This window comes from Sinohyriopsis cumingii, unplaced genomic scaffold (genome assembly GCF_028554795.1).
Source record: "Sinohyriopsis cumingii isolate HCF-2022 unplaced genomic scaffold, ASM2855479v2 utg000309l, whole genome shotgun sequence".
Lineage (NCBI taxonomy): Eukaryota > Metazoa > Mollusca > Bivalvia > Unionida > Unionidae > Sinohyriopsis > Sinohyriopsis cumingii.
This window is the reverse complement of record NW_028315887.1, coordinates 129,900-152,122: the sequence shown is the minus strand read 5'-3', so window position 1 is coordinate 152,122 and position 22,223 is coordinate 129,900. Positions and strand designations below refer to the sequence as shown.

At 34.6% G+C, this 22,223-nt stretch overlaps 1 protein-coding gene across 2 annotated transcripts in view; it reads left to right on the top strand.

Moving 5' to 3' along the window:
• The window catches only part of LOC149774358 (tripartite motif-containing protein 59-like), a 121,445-nt gene extending 102,248 nt beyond the window's left edge, over positions 1 to 19,197 (top strand). For both annotated transcript variants that reach the window (XM_089945379.1, XM_089945378.1), the window contains exons 9-11: positions 2,537 to 2,623; positions 9,439 to 9,522; positions 17,535 to 19,197. In XM_089945379.1, the coding sequence (XP_089801505.1) occupies positions 2,537 to 2,623; positions 9,439 to 9,522; positions 17,535 to 17,610 (247 nt within the window). In that variant the 3' untranslated portion in view covers positions 17,611 to 19,197. The remainder of the gene's footprint in view (positions 1 to 2,536; positions 2,624 to 9,438; positions 9,523 to 17,534) is intronic.
• Positions 19,198 to 22,223: the final 3,026 nt, after the last annotated feature.

Genomic DNA, 22,223 nt, shown 5'->3' with positions numbered 1-22,223 from the left:
GGATCTCTCAGCACCCTCTTTGATCGCTGCAGATCCTTTGGTTCTGAAGCATAGGTTCCACAACACGAGATAATCACTATCTTTCTCCGAGCCAGCGTCATTACCTACAACAGCACAGGTTATACAAGAACCCTACTAGTGCCCCAATCGGCATCCAAGCTATTAGCTCTACGGCTACATCACGCTTCCAAACTGAGACACGTGGTCACACACCTCCAAACATCCTCAAAAAAATTCATCTGATTACACAAGTACAAAGGCTGTGTAGTACATGCGACACGGTCATGTACAAATGAAACGATGTATATCACGCATGCGTTTACCTGGAAGTTGATTATTTCATACTAAATCAGTTCGTCCAAACTACTGTGCAACAGCATGATAATCTTACAAGAATCAAACGAACTTTCAGAACTAGAACATTTTGTTTTCATCCTTTATACGTGCACCATTTAAATGACTTCAATTCGTATGTTCTGTTACTAAATGGAGAACATGAGAACAGACTGTAGGGTATATAATAACATGGCGTATATATGAAATAGGTCAGAGTATGTGCAAAATGTAGAGGAAATACTGGAACGTCCAATAATTAAACAATTCTGTCACATTATAAGAATGTAAAATGAGCACAGTTTTATAATTCACGTACCTGTACAGCTGAATAATTCGCTCCCATAAAGTGGACAGCTCCTTAACAAGACTCTTCGTGTTGTAAAGTTACTGTCTACCTCGAGACTCTGAGTACCCTGGCTATGGTGCAATCCATGGCCAGTGAGCTCAGTGTATAACGTTTTCTCATTGCAAGCACTTTGCTTATACTTCAAGGGGTGAATTGAACTCAGTAATTTGAAATAATATAGGACGTAAATAAACTACTCTCAGTTAACGCTGTACGCGGAAATGAAAACGGAACAAATATTAGATCAGATATAATACGTAAACATTAAACATACACACTTCCTTGACAACATTTATATAAATATTTTCACTATTTGAAGCCTAGAGATAATCAAATTAATTACCATTGAAAATGTTAATATTTTTCCCATTTTATGATTCCAAACATTCAATTACAGAACAGGAACCCACATGAAACTGATTCAAGGCTCGTCCCGCTCTGCTCAAATGTCATGTACTTCATGTGGAATTGACACAGCTAAATCCAGTCTATAATCAGCGGAATTGAGTAGAATTAACAAAGGAAACAAGAACAAAGTCCATTCATTTCAGATCTACTGGAAGAGCTGTTGCAGTGGTCATTCATTCCCAATTTGACTCTAAATTTCAATTTTAAGTAGAATAAAGTCGACAATTATTTTTGAAAGCTATATGCTGTATTGTTGTCGTGTAATGATGAATCTACCGTTGCGTATTTGTTTTAGAATACAGCATACATTCAGTTACTTTGTTTCTTGTAGTGTATTTTTTTAAAATTAGTATGTAGACTAATAGAATGAATACATAACAAAAACTGAATTTGTAGGAAAATAGGAACTCATTCCATGGATGGATACTATACCACGACAGGTCGTGCAGTATCCATCCCCCCAACAACAACAAAATTCGTTCATATTTTCCCATGCTAATGCCTTAACCTATAATTATTTGCACGGTTTGATGATATGAGTGGTCGCAGTCTCAGTGTATCTTCTATTTATTGTTATATAACCCAGGCTGAAACCACCTAACAGTCTGTGACATGATCACATATACTACATAACAGGTTGATAAAACATGAAAATTAAGACAGTCCAATATTTTCTATGTGTTGTTTTTAAATGAATGAGACAAGGAAATAAATCAGGGAGCAAAACAAAACTTGTTTTCCACGATAGTATATCGCGAGACGTGTTACAATGGGCAAACATTTTTTACACTGTATTAATAATTAAACAAAACAATGATACGGTGTATATAGCAACTTTACGTACACGTATTATAAGTTTGAAACTGTATTTTTGATTGTTGAAGAAATAAATTTTGTCTTATTGAGCACGGCCTAGTACCTCTTTTGTTAATCTTTTTAGTTAAGGGTTAATATTTAGGAATAATAAGGGACATCCTTGGAAAAAATGCAAAAGTATTCATGTTCGCTGCGAGGTAAATTTTGCTTCAATGTCAGGGAAAACCTCCTTTAAAAAGGCATCATTAGACAAAATGACTCTTTCATGCTTCATTTAAGTTAAATAAAAATTGCATCTCATTGATGATTTAGTTTAGATATGAGTTATGCAAAGTATGCTAAAACAGGTTTTGCTGCTCAAACGAATATTTGGCAGTATCTTACTCTATAGAGAATCGGCAGAAGCTAACATGCATAATGAATATGCAGACTGTAGTTCACTACTACTTACATAATTTACACTGTTGAATATAAATTCTCCATATATGTCTATCTTAATCTATTCATATATGTCTGTGTGTGATTGTGTGTGACTTGACGATCATCTACGGCCATGATGCGAAGAGCTAGAACAAATAAACTACTGCTATATTACTGATTTTCTGACAAATAAAACTTCTTTATATATAGAATTCATCCGACGCCTGGACTCCTTCAGCTCTTGTGCTGGAGACGTACTATCACTCCGCAAACGGAAGAACTCGAGATGGTGGAAAGGTAGGTAAACAACATTACATTACTGCAAACATCATCTTGATAATCGTTCTCGTCTTGGTCGTTGTAGTCGTAGTGCTTATTATGTCAATAATAGTAGTGACTATTTTGGCCTCTGAGTAAATTATCCTTGTAGTACTAAAAAGTGCCCCCATAATCAGATTATGACTATGTCGCCCACTACGTGGCTGCTATTTATCATATATAATTTCCTTCGATATCTCTAGTTGTCAGACGGAACGTTTTGTGGTTCACTAATATATTCCCTGTCAAATTCAGCCACTTTCTATCTCACATGACCGGATCACAAGCTTCGTTTTATCAATTATCAAAATTCTTTAACGTAGATTTCCATGCATCGAAAAGGGCTAGTTAGTATTAATACTTTGCAATGGTCGAGCTAGGCTGGCGAACTAGTAGTACTAACTAGGAGGAAGTGTTGGCTCACCCTCGCTCGTGCTCGCATAACACATTGGTGAGACAAATATAGCGGTGAATTATTATTCACGATGTTTGAGAATGAATAACCTGGTACTGAGAGAGATGACATCAGTATTGTTCAGCGTATTTCTTCATGTATCCAAGACAATCTCCAGATATACTTCCGGGCTTTTACATCTATACTTTTGTTATCCGCGTCCATCCGAATATCTTTTAAGCGGGTTCAAATGTGAAAAAGAATTCATTGGTTTGTTTAAAATGACCAAGATGTTTCTAGGTTTTGATACGTATACCACCTTACGTTTGAAAACATTCGAAATCCCACCCCCGCACCCCATTCACTTTCATGGCGCACTCATTTCATTGGCATCTTCGGACTGACCATCTCCTTGTTTGAAGCTGTTGGCCACCTTTCCTAAATACTGATTTACAATCGTTTTCTACAATTTCTTGCAATTTACCCTAGCTTAGTGACATGGGGAGTTTGATGAAATACAATAAGCATCAACACGTGCATTCTATATTTAGCTCATTGTAAATTTACATCGTGATTCAGAGACCACCCATCCATTGATGGTTATCACCCTGCTGTTATGGTCAAGTTTTCAGTTTGCTTTTCTCCAATAGATGTATTTATTTTGTCCGGATCTTTTCCATTCCTTGTTTGTAGTTTTATACTCTTACCATATTCGCTATGTTCTGAAACTTTATACCAATTTGTCATGCTTGAGTCGCACTTTCTGATTGGGGACATAGGGTCATTATACCTAGTTGTCATGCTTTCTGATTGGGGACATAGGGTCAGTATCGTTACTGTGAAGCAGTTCTCGTTTTATTTTCTCATTGAAGGTTCCTGTCGCTAATGGTCATGGATGCTTTTTACAATTATTATATTCATAATATGGTCTGAGCATATTAAACCAGAACATTAAGCAATTTGAAGGACAGTGAAACCTATAGAAACCCCTTTATTGTTCACAAATTGATTTTTGCAATGACCAAAACATTTTCTTAGCAGTAATTATATATTCCAAGATATGAAATTAATAGTTATGATTAAAATATTGATCATACTGACGATATTAATAACTTTTCTCCTTCTTCATCTCACATTATTATTACGAACATAAGACATCATCCTCTAGAATTTAGGCCTCACAAAGACGAAAATTCGTAGTTCCATTCTATCTTGGATAGACAAAGAGAAATAACTCGTGTCTAGTGCTTTTCCTTGTTGTCGACAGGTAGACCTAACTTTAAGCTTTCGCAGTTAAACTGGCAACATACTTAACTTCACTTCGACAATATCCAGTGATATTTTTTCACCAATGTCATGTATTAATTCAAGATTTTGTCTTTATCTGATCTAGTAAGGACTTTACTGCAGATTGCAGATATTGTTGTTATTGTGACTATGTTGTACGTGAAATTTGTCAATATGACGGAGCTTTCTGTGATCTCTAGCCGCATGCTTCAACCCTGTAAAATTAAAAGACTTCTTGTAGGTTTTCGCTTACGCTGACATCGTGTTTCTTCAGACCGGGTATGCACAGGGTATTAATAAAATTTGTTACAGCGCTCAAGTTGTTAATTTATTACCTTTTTTCAAGTTGTTTTTTGCATTTTAGTGAATAATATAGGGATGCAATGCACTGATTTTAAGAAATGTAAGGCCGACGAGGACTCGCACCAATTTTATCTAGCCTTCACCAAATGTACTCCGTTAGGCAACATGTGGTGTGTTTGCGTGTCATGTGGAAAGAGGATACTTGGTTTATGGTTCTTTGAACAAATTCTTAAAATAGCAGAAACGAGAAAAATATAAGACTGGAGAGATGGATGTTTTGAACATTCATCCTAACACGGAGTAGCTGGCCTGTTTTTGAGAGATGTCTTTGAGTTCACTTCTCTGCATCTAAAAAACGATGTACACCACACACTGCTATTGTTATATCTTCTGAATTCGAGGAACCTGAGGCTGCAGACTTGTCTTCTCGACAGCCTTGTACACTGTCATTGGAATTACACGTAGGTCTCCAGGTGACGCCAAGACGCAGATGAATAATTCGGTCAGTTTTTACCTGTATGTTCGTCTTAAACTACACTTTGATAAATTTGTTAGCTTAATGGGTGTCCCCCCAAATTCAAAATACCCAGTGTGCTCAAGATCCCACCTTGCGTGTTAGAGCATGGCCATCGGGCGTGCAAATCCAGTCGCACAAGGTTTGTACATGGGGTTCGCAAATGATCTACGAGAATACCTTATTAGGCACCGTCTCGGTTATAGTCTTTTCCGTTCCACAATCTGATTCCCATTACATCTTACCTAGTGACCATTTGGCTTCATGAGCAAACGATCCTATGCATACGCATATAGGGCCCTAAAATATTATTTCATTTTCATGCGGATAGATAGATTCGTCCGTCCTCCTACTTCTGCGAACCAGCATTACCCGTTGCGACCTTTCAATGTATCATTCAGCAGTCCAGACCAGCTTCATCCTTACGAATACGTAGTCATTTTCTTACAGCTTACCCTGAGGTGAGGTATCCTGGGCAGATTTGGGAATGACGTCCACTCTTCATGGGAAGATAGAGAAAGTGCGGATAGAGGCAGACCGAGAACAGCCCTTCCACCTCGTTACTCACCCACCATAGGCTTATAAACAATCTACAACTCGTCCCATAAATACGACGGTAGCTTGCAAACGGATATAGTATCGTTCGTTGTGTAATCACAAAATCAGAATCGACTCAAACCAACGTACCTCAAAGAGATGTCTTTTCTAACCCCGTAGGATTCCGAAAGTTCGCCACTGACTGGATCCCCCGACCGCCCTCAGACATCCTATCGGTGGGCGCCATACTCTTGCATGTCAAGCATTGTTGGATATCTCCTCTACCGTTTAATGACTGAGTCATCCAAAATATCTTAAAGGGGCATTTCATTTCATTTATCCGACCCACTGTCAATTATTCCTCTCCGCTTCTGATGGTAATAACGTCCGATTTGGGGAAGAATGTTTTGCAACAAGAAATCAGAAAGCTAGTCGACTGACGGGATGTGGAGATAGTTCGAAACCCATACTATCGTTAATTCGATTCCATGTTTTTTTGGCAAGAAGATCAATGGCGATCTCAGGATGATCATCGACCTGAGCCGACTTAACCACTTTAAGTCCCACCGAAATTCAAGATCGAGGCGGCACAATCAATTCGATTCTCCATACGTCAGTACAAGTTTCCTATCAGTTTCGACCTTAGCGTTGCGTATTTTAACAAATCTATCAATCCATCCTCGGGGACTTGTCTTCAGTTTGCCTAAAGAGGGAAAATTTAAACGAATTTGAGCTATCCAATCCGGCTTAAGCATCGGTATCATAAGCGTATGGTAAGTTCGATTTGTCTCAATTAAAGGAACCGTTCTTTACCTTTTGCAGAACCTTGGCTTTTGATAAATTGGGAAAAGTGAGATCTCTTTCCATCCCAGCGGTTCGTCCATATGAGTATCAAATTATTATCCAAGTTCTGGTAAACCGAATCATTGAACTCGTAGAGTCCATTTCCACCAGGAAACATATCATAGCAAGAGAGTCTTTGCAATTTCTTGGATTGGTCAATGAAGTGACTAATCTGAAAACAGTGAGTTGACCCACATCCTGGTTCTCTTATTGTATCTTAGGTTTTTATCTAAAGGTTGCTGACATCAGATTTATTCATTCCTATTTTAGCATTTGTCTGGTGGAATTGATCATTTAGTTATGTTCAGTTATAATTTGAAAGGGTGTATTTATTTAAATTATCAATTTGGAATTACAAAATGCTCATTTACTTTAGGCTTGATTCGTTATTTAGAATTAAGTGAATTCATCCAAGTACATTCTGAATAGGCGAATTCATCCAAGGACATTCTGAATTAAATCATTTTGATAAGTCAATATTGTTGGCACATTAGTACATCTAAGATTGGATTTATTCGTAACAACACTGGAATTCATTCGGAACAGTCTATCATTTTAGATTTGTGATAAACGTTTAGGACTATTTGGGATTTAAATTACATCCACGTAGTTTCCTTTTAAATTTTCACTGTTTGTTTTAGGGAAATGAATTATTTGTTGAATTTAACTAAACTTGTTGGGTTCGCTTTATCGTGTTACATAGTTTACGAACACAGAGTCGTACCATTCCTCAAGAAACCGTTTACACAGGAAGGTTGTCTTAATTAAATCAGACAACTGAATAGTTGTCATATCCTTCGTCAAACAGAGCGATACCAAATCATACCACTTTTGTCTCTGATCTAGGAGTTCTGGCGTTGGTACGCACGTCTAGATATCACCATCTAGATCAGACATAATCCTGGCAGATTCATTGCTGTGGCCAATTCTCTGTCTAGGAAGGATCAGATTCTCCATACATTATGGTCCCTCCACACGTCGGGTTTTAAATTGCGTTCTGTGACGGTATCCGATGATCTTTTTGCGACCGTGTTGAGTCACAATCTTTCCAACGTCATTTCTCCAGTTCCGGATCCCAAGGCGAAGGCCTTGGATGATATTTACAGTTGGAAAGAATTGTAGAAATTAAGTGTCTCTCTCTTTCCCGACTCCCAACTAACTTAGTACAGAAAAATATACACAAGTTGAGGGGACAGACGTGCAAAATGGTTTTAATCACCATTTTCGGCTGGATATCCCAGGCTTAGCATTAAGAAGATCCCAATGAAACTGAATCTTCTCAAATAACCCCGGACCCAAGTTTTCCAACCACGCCTAGGCGGATTCCTACTTCACCCTTGGCTATTGTCGGGATAGAATCGCGAAGGAAAGATCGTAAAATGTCGTTTGTGGAGATAATCAAAGGAGCAAGAAGGACCTCTGCTCCGATCAATGACGTGTCTTCAGGTACTAATGCGCAATAACCAACATCATCGCATTGTATACGTCGGTCTCACAAGTTGCTGACTCTTTTCTCTTTTTTATCGAGGAGAAAAAGTTAACTCAGAACTGTATTTTCGGAGATACATACTTTACTATAAGTCTCTTTTTCCCTGGGCAATGATTATAATGAAGGATATTTATGTTAGACTCTGCCCAAAACATTTACGTACATATGTTTCGACGAGAATTTGTTGAATTTGTTGTCATTCTGATATAAATGGTCAATTTGAAAAGTTTATTCTAGTCGATCTCATATCATTAAATCAACCATTTCAGTTTAGCTTCTATTTAAGACGGTGGTCTTTTGAGAAGTTGGCGAGCATCACTGGCAATTTTCTGTCCGACGAAACATTTCAAAAATATCATCGACAAACGTGTGAGAGAACGTGTTTGGATATAGTTTAGATATGTGCAGACGTGTTTTAGTATTCTACCAGTGGCTTACACAAGTTAGTTTATACATATATGCTTTGTGATATTATTGTAGTAAATTTAGAGTATGTGCACTTGGTTATAGCGTCCCGTTTTAAGCAATTCTTAGATTTGTGTGATTACTTGTTTGATTATTGGAATTCGGCGCCAGGGAAATATTCCTGGCCCGAACTAATGAGCTAATTAATAGGAGCAAACGTCACGGAGTGAAGTGTTATTGTGTTTCCATGATGTCCTGGTTAACTAGTAGTGAATTCCGACCAAAACCGAATGAATGTCCCTGTCGTAAAATAGTCCATATTAAAATCTAGTGGTATAAATTGGTAGCGTGACTGTAAGGACAGTATTTACGGTATTAAACCGGTAAATTACACAAGGGCATAAATAAAAAGGGACTTGGCAGACACCATTCATGTTGCCATGTGGGCGAATATGGTGCAGTTATATCGGGGAAATGTGACTGGAAAGCATAAATTGACTGGCCTAAGGTGGCGGAGTTAAAATAGTTCACATTATTAGGGAGTACTCATATATTTTCTAAGGCGTGAACGGTTGGTGGTGCGGAAACACAATGAAGCCAAAACACACAGATGTACGGTTGATAGATAGTTGGCAGTTTGGTTTATCTGTGGTCTTGCATTAATTAGAGGAAAATTTAGGTATAGAATGGACACGTCGGGCTTTCTAATTTACAAGTGAGGTTGTATGGAAGTCTTTGGAAAGTCGGGGTATACTTATGACTTCTAGCGAGAATCGCGCGAGGGTTTGACAACCGCTCGGTCAAGTAAATACATGTGTGCGTGTAACATTATCTTTGCTTTATGACCTTAAATGATTTTATTGGGATTTGTAATGTTTTAATGTGGCTTTTTAAAAATTCATACCGATTATATTCAAAATGTTGGCATTTTCAATGTTTAGCTTGTCATATACTTTTGGTGGTGTTATTCTTGACAATGCGATTATTATTATTATTATTATTATTATTATCTTACGATCTAGTGGAGAACGTTTCCTGAGGACAACGCTTTCTGGGCTGCAAGAAATGGTCTCTAAGATACTAGAGGAAGATGAAATGGAAATAAGGTAGTAAAAATATATAATCTTGGTTAGCATGAAATCATTTGCAGCACTAGCACCAAGGGAGGACACCCATGTATCAATCCTTCAGATAATGTATGCACACTATCGACAGTTGAGTTTTCCGTTTCAAACATAATTGTCATGAGTAAAATCCTCTTGTACAGAGAACTAGTCTTGAAGGTCCATAGTACACACGTGTCATCTAGCTTCACCGGTATGTTGCCAGTTTTTTAAATTAAATTTGAATGCGATGATTTATGTGAAGACTTTGTCGGCTTTGATTTGACTCTTTGTCTACACTATGTTCTTCTTCTACTCATCGTTATTACACGTAATCGTTTAAAGAATGCCCGAATGACAATGAATAGAAATGGGAATGCTGTGAGCAATGCGACTATTCAGAGTTATAACATTATGATAACAATGTCAGTCCAAATAAGAAATTCAGGTAATTTAGCATGTCTGAAGTGGTTCCCTTGTAAACCAGTTCACATTTCGTCTTATTCCTTTTTGTTAAAAAAATCCTGCCAACTTGAGGTAACCATATAAATATTCGAATAATAGTTTTATTTTCGAATGTAAAACCTAATCTGGTTTAAATGTTCGGTTATTCATTTCAGTTCTAGTAATTGGTGAGTTTCGTTGTGGATAATCGCAGGTAGCTAATCTTTATTATGATGATTAGCGTTAGCGCATGCGTTTGAATTAAATAAGAAGAGAAATAAAATCATAATTTCAAGATTTCTCTACAAAGTCGACAAATACAAGTACACATAATTTTTCAAAATTATTCATGGCATTTACAGTTCCCTATAGTAAATGTAAAGACATCGAGATGGCCCAGGCTTTGAAATATCAAATTATTAATGGAAATTGCACACGAGGCACCAAAGTCAATAAATTACACTGGCCGTGCTTGCTATTACCAAAACATATCACAAGCAGAATATCTGCGGTGCGATACAAATCTATTTACACAATGATCCTGTATGTATGCTAGTCCAATGTTTGTAGAGAAACGATTTCTTAACTTATTTCGTTATCAATTTTATTTTTTTTTTCAGACGAAAACTTTTCCTTTCATTTTACATCAATAACAATAACTAAAGAATTTCATCTACATTTTGTTGTCAGTCGCTTGGTAGTATGTCTGGCTGTCACAAAAGAGAATCACGTTCTAATTCCACTTGGAACAAAATTTCTTTAAATTTGTTTTTCAAGTATATGCTTTTTATTATTTGAATTAGGTAAGGAGTAATGTTGCTACCTGCAATTTCTCTGCTAATGTACACAGAACATACCAGAACCAAATGGTAAACAGCTAACATTACCGTAATATATCGACGGCTTCAGTACGTTATACACTTTAGCTAGCCAAAACTGATTAGCATAAAATAAAATAAAATTTGCTTGTTCGGAGTGAATGTTAGATATAGAGTCTAAATACACACCATTTCCATTGGATAGTAGGGTGTGTTGCATAGTAATCAGAATAATGATAGTATATTAAAACTTAAGTACAGGATATTACATATACAGTATGTCCTGAAAAGTAATTAAAAACAACTGTTCGTTGGATAGTATATCAAATATTGGTGTGTTGGATATTATATCAAATATTGGTGTGTTGGATAGTATATCAAATATTGGTGTGTTGGATATTATATAAAAAAGTGTGTGCTTGACAGTATATCAAAAAGTACTGTGTGGGATAGTATATCAAATATTAGGTGTGGTTTGTTGGAGAGTATATCAAAAAGTGTGTGTTAGATAGTATATTAAACAGTATAATGTTGGATAGCATATACAAATTAAGTGCTAGATTGTGCATCAAAAGCTGGTGTGTTGGACAGTATCTACAAATTTTAACGTTATATCTCCAGAAGACCTTATACGTCTTTCAACCTGCTACCTTCCCACAGACGCTCATGTTTAAAATCATATAGACCCCAGTTGTGGCGTTCTGTTGTTAAATTCCGGTTGACCCTCAAGTTTTGCTACCATGACAAAATCCCGTCAGATGCGCGTTAATACTAATTACACGCAGAGACCTTTATTAGCACAATATTACTACTTTCATTCTAACCATTATACCAATTAAAAGCATATCACCAGGAATGTGAAGATATTAAATAAGCAACTCAAGCTTGAATTTTCTAATATTTACGACATTGGTAATGTTTGCAAAGACTAACATAATCCTGAAATTAAAAGTGCTTTACAAAATGAAAATATAAATTTCCCCACACATAATTTATTCCAAGCAAAGACATAATGAAACGATTAAATGCGAATTTGTAACTACTATGCAGATATATTAGGAAAAACATATTTAAACAAACCAAAGAAAAAACGTAAATGGTTTATAAGTTCATTTTAGCTTAATCTGTGTCTATTCCTCCATAATCGTTTTCATTGCTTTAAACGAGTGACATTCTGTATGTCTAAAAATATCAAAGCTTCCTATCAGCTCTTTCAAAATCTGTGGAAAGATATTTTTTAAAAAATCGTCTCCTATTACTCTGTTTGCATTATGATGTGTATGATCAATAACACACATAAGATATTTGCCTGTACCATGCGAATAACGAATATATTTATTTTGCGTAGATGTATGGTCGGCCGTTGTTACATATATTTAATATAATACAGACCTCTCTATTTAGTTAGTGAGGTCTCTAATTTAGTTATAAACCTGTACAATTTAATAAAGAAGCTCTATGTATCAATCTATATAACAATTATAGAGCTCTCTTTAACTCAATTAGTAACATCAATTACTAATTATTGATTTCTATAACTGAATTTAGACCTCTCTGATTGAAGTAGAGACCTCTACAAATGAATAAGAGAACTATTTAGGTCAATTGCAAAGATTTTAGTTAGAAAAAGAGACCTCTCTAATTTGATTTGGCCATTGTTCAACAATTTCATACATGAATGGTAGACGTATCTAAAGGAATTAAAAACGTGTCTCAGTTAAAGACCCCTCTTATTACGCACCGCAAGAAACAAACCACGAGATCAACACTGCAGACACGTGGCATCCAACTGACAAACAAAACAAATGAAAAATATACACGTACAAGGGCACATCTTTTTAAAAACTAGATAATATGATTTTCACTCTTGTCAATCTACCGTATAACAGTATTGACATCTTTTACGTTTCTGATCTTTCCTTTCTTTTATTTTTTAAAAAAAATATATATTTTTTATTTTGGCCTTTTTTATACTACTTTTAGGCTTAATCTTTAGGCAGGAAGTAAAGATACGCTGTTATAGTATAGATGCATTCCATACACAAACAAAGGACAATATACAAAACACGTTTTGTTTTATTATTTTTATTTTTTATTTTTAGTGATAATAACAAAAGTCTGGTCTCGCCTTTGATTGAAAAAAATTACTAAGGACAGAGACTGGAGAGCACCAACAAAAATATTTCTTTCTACGCTATATGTGTATACTTTTATTCGCAATAATATAAAAGGAATAAAGGAATTGTAACAACTCAACAATGATTAATATCTTACAAAGGTGGGTCCTAACATGAACCAATTATAACAATACTTCAACTTTATAGCATACACACATACCATACGCAGAATCCTTTACCAGGATCACAAGCGAATAGGGACAATGACATGAAAACCAGCCAATAGATAGGGACAATGACATGAACACCAGCCAATAGCTAGGGACAATGACATGAAAACCAGCCAGTAGATAGGGACAATGCCATGAAAACCAGCCAATAGATAGGAAGGAAGCACATGTCATAAAAAATAATTAACTTTTCTACACAAATAGGGGAGGAAAATAATGCGACCTGATTATTAGCAACCATATGAGCTCGACCCATCTAAAAATAATAAAAACGAAAATATAACTACTATAAAGAACTTAATAAAAATAATTATTGAAATATATTTTTTCGTCAAAACTCTTATTGAGCTTGTATTGAAAAAAAACATACATACAAAGTTTGGGGGTATGCAAATACACAAAAGGTTTTATACATTTCGGACGCCATAGGGGGACACTTCCAAGGCCGATAGCTTAACATAGCTAATAGACGGAGAAGTGCCCACAATTAAAATGGTATCTTCGACCTGAAATTGAAGGAATTCAACCAGGTGAATATGCTGACTTCTCTGTGAAGCATAATTGAATGTCGAACAAACCCCGACTAAGAAAATATAATTGAAATCGGGTCCGAGTTACATTAAAATTCTCAGTTCGTCTCCTCAGGATAAGATGTTGTATTATTTTATTTCTGATACTTCAGACAATATTGGTATCTTTTTGTTGTAGAAATTAGTGGAAAGTACAAAACGCTTATTCTCAAATCTAACACACGAAAACCTATTTATTCTCCGAAAATTCAGTTCATGAATTCCTCAGACTTGAGGAATTTTTAAAAAAAAATCTCCTCATCGTTAAGGGAAAGTCTGCAATCTAGACGAAAGAAGGAAAAATATTAACATTCCACAAAATTAAAAGGAGTCAACTCTGGACTATGCTATTGAATTATTCAGTCCCACTGTCCCTGAACAAATTATATTCTTCCACATTCCAATAGTCACATTCCAATAGTCACTTGTAGTTAAATTCTAGTACATTATCGTTTTTATCCCCAACGGTGACAATGTACAACAGTATTGACCTGAATATACAATGTAGCATGGCTTGCGATGCTTGCGAAAAGTGTTTATTTCCAAATACCGAACCTAGTAAAATGCCTAATTTTAATCATCGTGACTGACCTATTATTTATATTAGATTGCGACATATTGTAAACACAATAAATGCTTATTTTTTATTGTGTTCAGTTCGTTGACATCCACCCACATATTGTTTCTGCGGTAGCATATTAACCACTCTACATTTCTTCATGTTCTGCCCCAGGTATAGTAAGCAACGAGTTGATAACAATGCTGAAAATTTGTGCTATATCAGACTGTTAGCTTAGATTTATTGCTTTGGGGAAAGGGCAATGCAAATAAAAAATACAGAGTTTTACAATATTTATGAAGATATATAAATTATAACGGACAAATTAAATTAATTAAATCATGATTGCTGTCATTCTCCATTTCTCTCTTTCTTAATATGAGTATTGCTCCGCTGTTGTCATGTTGGAACAGGGGCCCAGAAGAATTATTTTCGGGGCTGAGGGGCAAAGATGTTGTGGTCAGCTACTAAGCTTTACGGGTGTAAGTCAAAACATGTTTAGAGGTGAAATCCAGGGGAACCCCGGGAGAGAGAAACTATTAATCTACAATATTGTCGAACTGATACCTTAACAAGGAGCTATATGCTGAATTAGAGATGTCTCTAAATTCGATTAAAGAGCTGTCTAATTATATTAAAGAGGTCTGCAATTCAATTATAGAGGTCTACAAACGAGACAAAATACTGAGGTGTCTAACTGAATTAGAGAGGTCTATAATCGATATATAGAGCTCTCTATTTAAATTGTAGTGGTCTTCAATTGAATTTGGAGCCTCTCTAAATTGAATTAGAGACCTCTAAATAAATAGTGAGGTCTGTATTGAATTGAATATATGTATAAACGGCAGCTCATATGAAAGAAACGTTCAGTATTTTAACGAGTGGCGAGTTTTTCAACCACGAAATGAAATCATGCATGCCAGCACCAAGAGAGGTATAAGCGTAAGTTTTTACTAATTGTTATGAGTCTATGCTCTTAAAATAAGTAACAGAAAAGAGTGAAGACAACAAGCTTTGTAATATTTAACCAATAATTTATTTCCCTGGAATACAAAGTGAAAGATGAGAAAAAAGAACTTACGGTATTGCGAATTAAATCCAAAAATAATCCAAGAATTCTAAATACAAATCCGATCAATGTAAAGTTCCAAGTGAACCTCAGTTCATATTCCGATGAAATTCAAGATGAAAGTCTATGACGTCTGTGATAACCTTCAAAGTGCAGATTTATCAACAGTTTCTTGTTGAATCACAGAAAATATTATTCCAGTTTTGAATTCGGTATAAATTCCAATAAATGTCTTTATCCAAGAATTTTGTCGGAGCACTTTTGTATTTCCAGGAAAAATAATCACTTAAATTCGATAATTTGAAGAAAATAAAAATTAAGCCCAAAATGATCACAACATAATACAACGTAATGTCTCAAGTGCTTAAAGCACAACTGGCAATCCTTTATCATCATAACATCAGTTATAAGACTAACTCAAACACAAAACAGATTCCCGGAAGGAGGTCAAGAGTTCATTCCTCTGAAAAAAATATAAGTTTGTTAATAAGTGGCACATGATAAATATCACGTCGTCCAGGTATGACCTTGACTCAACTTAATGATTCTTAGTCTGAGACGGATTAAAAAAAATGTTGTTTACTTGAATAATAATTCGGTCAATCAGCTCATACACATACAATCTAATGAATCTATTTTTAGTTGTTTACATAAATGAAATTATAACTAATAAAAAATCAGTCAGGTCAAGCAGAAATGAACTCAGGTTTGGGAAAGGTCAAGTTCAGTAAACAATGTCACATTACAATAGCATGTAATGAACTATTTATTTTTAAAACTAACAGACAAATAATTTAATTAAAAATACATAACGTAAGTGGCAAAAAAGCGTAATCTGAGCATAAAAAGAATGCTCTGTATAATACATACTATGTTTACAGTACACTGTATGATACAAAAATGTACATTTATGTTTGCTGCTAACCTGGATATGTAGCAGGATATGTAGCAGGTCAACATTCTTATCCAATAGTGGGCAAAATCTATGTGAATTAAAAAAAGAATAAAAACAGAAAACATACTGACAAATTATTAGTATTCTTTACTCTGTTTAGCTAGTCTACATATATAACTTTTGCCAAATGGTCGTGAAGTCCACCGATTCTGCAGTGAGCAATCTTTTCAAAATTGTTAAGCGATGGTTATTTGTCCTTTTTCTGATCTGACATGTTTTTAAGTTTAAAAAAGACCTATCTGTTTTTGAGTTTTCATCCAGACTTAAAACCGTACCAGCACATATCGATTTACACTCGGTTTCATTTTCTTAAAATTTTTAACTGTTTATCAATATAATGAGCCTGCGAGACAAAGTTATAGGTAAAAAAATCCGTCTGTTTTCTTGGACTCGGGTCATATATATACTTGGGTCATATATATTTGCTATAAATACAAAATTCGGAAAGTACATGTAGGTCTAGAATGGGCAAATCGATTGTTATGCTATTCTTTCGCAGCAATCTTTCTTTTTAGAATATTTTTAAATTTATATGATTAGTAGAGCTAAAGAGATGATAATAAATATGACAAAACTTTTTATTGTTTTATTTTTATTTTATTTTTTTGATGTACCGGAAACGCGTAATCCATATCCACGCGAGTGCAAGACATAATTAGGTGAAAAAGCATAATGATTACGCTAAAAGCGAAATGGTTGGCGTGTATACAGGGAGCAAGTAAATGTTCGTTTTATCCTATGCTCAAACGTAGTGGATAGCAGCAAATGTAATAAAATGGAGTAACATATTTCTTACGGTATCCCACGCGATAATGTCAGCTGACTACCGATCATGTCCTGCTGTCCTAGGTGTATATTCTCACAGCAAATATCAGTAGTAACATAATTCTCCTCTCTAATTCAAGGTAAGTAAAAGCACATACAGAATTCAAGCCGAAAAGATTAAAGGCATACTAGGATTCGAATCTACCACTAGACCAAGCAATCATTAAAATATCGGGTCGAATTTCTTGGTCATAATGTTATCGATGTATGTCGACCGCAATGAACAATACTTTTGGCAATTCACTCAAATTTATTATTCCTTGGAAACTCGAGTCATTCACGGCCTAACATAAAATAAAATGTAATATAGTATTATCGCTGCAATTTATTTCGCACTACATTTAACTTAGAAAATATATAATGCTTGTAAATATAAACAGGGAGAAATACCTGAGAAATATGAACTAAAGAAGACGTAATTTCTTACAGACAAACGCAAACCAGTTTAGACAAGGCAATGCTAACCATCATAACTCAACCAAGTGAAACGTCTTCGATCGCCTAATTCCTCCAAACATTCTTTTTGCGACAAGATGGACAACAAAACATTTCTAATCCCTATTTATCTGGACATATCAGCGGCACTTGGTATATAATGCAGTCGGGCCAATCAGCTTGCATCTAGTAGGTCAAATATCAGTCTGCTTGTGGATATGGATCTTGTCAGCGGATGTAAGCAGCGAGACACCGTTGGAAAATCCTGATAAAGACATGTATAGAACATAAACTTCACAATGAAAACAAAACGAATACAATGTATAAATAAGAAGTGTTCCTTGTAAAAGTTGGAACGATGGTTGATAAAAGCACAGATAGATTGTGAAAATAGATTGAAACCAAATCTGCTAACACGATAGAATTTTTTGGTGTTCTTGACGAATAACCTTCATAACTATACTTCGAATTTGAATCGTTTCCTTTGTCCAATAATCTGTTTGATATCTATTGTCTACTGTTCATGAAAAATATCATACCTAATGAATATAATTCACACGATGCTTCTTCGGTGAGATTTGTATGAAGAAAAACTTCATTCGGAATATCAGCTCAAATAATTACATGTCCTTAAAATTTGAAGAAACAATTACAAACTGAATCAATATAAAATTTATTCTAGCTTGCTTTGTTGGCACGTGTTTGTATCTTGCAGGTTCTTCATTAACGGTGCTTATTACTTCTCGTGGATGAGAAATTTATATAGCATGTTCTAAACAGAGCTCATGAAAACCGTGAAAAACACTGTATTTTGTTTTGCTCTTTAAAATTTCGATTACATATGACCAATAGCTCATTTTAGTTGCTTAGATATTTTAAAAAAAACAAAACACTGCGTCACCTTATTGACAGCATAAAACGTTGAAAACAACTGAGGTAAAACAAATTATTCCCCAGCCAAGAAAACGAAAGAAACGTTTCGTGCATACCTCACGTGCTTATTAATCAGGTTCCACATCTCACAGTGTACCTATTATCACTTTAGGGCTGTTATGCCACGAGAGTGTACATGAATTTAAGCTTATCATGTAGGAGTTTAAAGGCACCCTACACATGACGTTTCTGTATAGGAATCGCTTTTTATTATTATCACTTATTTAAAGAACTGCATGGTACCAAACTTGCAAAATATATAAGTTCACATTCCCTTTCTTTATTAAACCATATGTTATCCAGTATAAACTTGTACCAATCTAATTTTCACAGAAGGACATTTTACACCATGAATTATCTGGTTATTATGATAGTAAACTCATTATATTCATAATGTTATTTTGCTCTCTATAGCGATCAGTAAAAATTGAACGCATGACAAAGGAGACTTGTCTGTGTATATAACCTAATCATCTTACGTTGTTTTTGTTTACTTGTTTTTTTGTGAGGGTAGTTTGCTTGTTTGTCTTTTTTATTTTGAGGGGGGAGTATGTAACTAATGACGAATGCAATATTTTATAGTGTTCCATGATCTTGCACAAAAAATGCAGATGTTCCAATCAAGAATTAGATTACGAAACAGTAATTTTGAATATAATAATTAGATGCATGCATTTTAGTGAATTAAATCATTTTAACTTAAGGTTTCTTATAAATTCATTTAAATGAGCAAGGATTCTATGCTAATACTACTTAAACATATCTACCTTTTTATTTGAAGAAACTCCATTTCTTTCTTACTTTACTAACTCATATTTTGCTTAATTAATAATTCCTTTGTACTTTTGTCTACTTTTTGCACATGTTTGTTTGTTTATAAGAAAGCTATTTGACAGATTGTACATGTTTTGTATGGGAGAGTTATTTCAAAGTTGTAAAAATCACATTAATTTTTAATGTTGTATTTATGGTCTGTCTCTTCTAGTTTTGTGATGTAAGATAGTAAAAGCTAATTTTAATAGGCAATCCTAGTATACGTAAGGTTTGTATTTACTCCTCCGTTAATAGATTTGTTAAATTTTAGTAATTATTCGTTTATTATAAGGAGTCTGTGTTAAGAACATATTCCTCAAACGAGCAATTAGTCATTTATTAGGTACGTTTGAATATGCGTCATTAGTACTGAAACGTATTCACGCGACTTCATGACTGCATGGATTAGCCCGATAGCATGGCTCCTGTCAAATATCCTAATATAACTATGATCTAAGATATTCTCCGATATGACTGCGTTGTAATTACAGGTTACTGCATTTGTATGAGACAATATGAACCAGTTTTCTGAATAATACTGCACGATTGCAACAATGTAAAGTTAACGGAGAAAAAAAGAGCATATAATAATTAAAGGTCGGAATAATTATGTGTGTTTAGTATTTACAGCCTGTTTTCTGGTATGTGATATAAAATGTAACCAACGAACTGGAATTGCATAATGGTAATTGATGCCAGTGCGAAGTAGAAAATAAAAAATGCAGCATACGAGTATGAAATTAGAGCCTCGTGATAGGTTTTCAGTTTTATTAGAGAAAGTTACCTGTGGAATTAGTACTTTTAAGAACCCGTCATATGACAACAACTGTGTATTGGTGTCTTCAAAAATAATGGGAAAAACGCCCTCAGGCCAGAATGAGGCAGTTAATCCGATATTGTTTTTATCGCCTTAATATCAAGTTATAATAGTTGCTTTTTTACCCTATTTAGAGTGTGTTACAATAGTTATATATCAACTGGACAATATTACCATTTCGTAAATTATCAAAGGAAACCTTAACTACATACAGTGTTTTAAATACCAAACGTAATGTGTCGATTTTGTCGTATTTTGAATTTGCCTTTAATATCAGCATTAAGGTGTCCCGAGTTGTCTAAAGCGCTCACTGTTCCGGATCACTGCCATCTCACCTCTGTCTGTGTGTTCGAGCCCAAGGCTCGGCTAGAGTGGGTACGTGGGAAAGCCTGCCAGTAGCTTCTCGTGGGTAGGTGGTTCTTCCCTGTGTTTTCCAGGGTTTTTCCTCCACCAGTTATACTGGCCACCATGCATAACCTATCTTGTGCTGAAAAATGGCATTAAACCCTAGAGCAACAACAACAACAACAACAACAAATATCAGCATTAAATGACTTCACTGTTGGATATAGAAACCTTGTAATTTTGATAATTTAAAAGAATAAACTGCTTATGTTCTTTATTTTTATTTCCGTGTTTCTAAACTGAACCCATTACTTAAAGTTATTATACTGATTCTATGATGTTTCCATGCGACTAAACTAAATAATAGCTACTTTTTGCTGAAGCAGGACCTTTCCTCGATGAATTTTGCTTCAGTTTATTTTGAATAAAATTGTTTCCAAGGTATTAATGAATGATTTCGTTATGATTATAATTTCTAAAACAATATATGTTTTATGTAGCTGCATACTCTTAGAATTGGATAGATTTACAAAATATATGTAGTTCGAAAACAAATTTATTGTCATTGAGGCTTTTTATTTGATATACGGTAATTTAGAACGAGGAGATTTGTTGTATTTAACTCGGTTAGTTTCTTTATAAAACACATTATTATTAACAGTAGCATCATCATTATTCATTTTGAATTTTACAGCCTTTGTCTTTCATAGACTTTACTTATAATAAACGCTTTACCATGGTCTATTGTTAATGTTATTTTTTTGTCTTTGTTCAAGTGGCATAAATGTCGACACATTTGGAAATAGCGCGTTTAGAAAATCAGATATAAAAAAATTGTTAAACATAATTTACTACAATAAAAATAATTTTTATGTATCTGTTGTGTTTATCATAATTATATGAGGATCGTTTTATATTAAACTGACTCTCTAAACACGCCTAAAAATTGTGCAATATGTGAAGTATATTTTATTATTTTATTGCATTCCATATGGAGTCTGCACACCATCTTTAAGAATCTTATATATATATATATATATATATATATATATATATATATATATATATATATATATATATACCTTGTTACGAGTTTGTGCTCTTAAAGAAAGTTACAGAAAAGAGTGAAGACAACAAACTTTGTAAGATTTAACAAATAATTTATTTCCCTAAACTACGAAGTGAAAAATGAGAAAAAAAGAGTATTGCAAATTAAATCCACGAATAATCCTAGAATTAAAGACACAAGTCCAAGCAATAAAACGTCCTGAATAAGACGCAGTTCAAGTCCCGATGAGATCCAAAACTGAAGGCGATGACGTGTTTGTTAAAGCCTACGAAAAGTTAATGTGTCAACAATCTCTTGTTGAATCACATTAATATTATTCCAGGTTTGAATTCGGTATAAATTCCATTGAATGTCTTAATTCAAGAATTTTTTCAGAAAACCTTTGTATTCTTTGTATTTCCAGAGAAAATAATCACTTGAATGCAATAGTTTGAAGGAATATTTTTTAGCCCAAACTGGTCACACATAACACAACTTAAAGTGGTAGATGTTACAGCACGGCTGGTAAAATACTCACAGTCACAAGTCATTTAGTTCTTTGCATGACCTCAGGTCACATTAGCATGTTCTAAAAGCAACCATTACCTAATGGAAAATAACCTTCTAGAATTATCTAACAAGACTTGGTTTTTTACAACAAATAGCCTATACAATTTACTTGAGAATCTCCAAACCCTGACACTGATCAACATATTTACCACTTCTT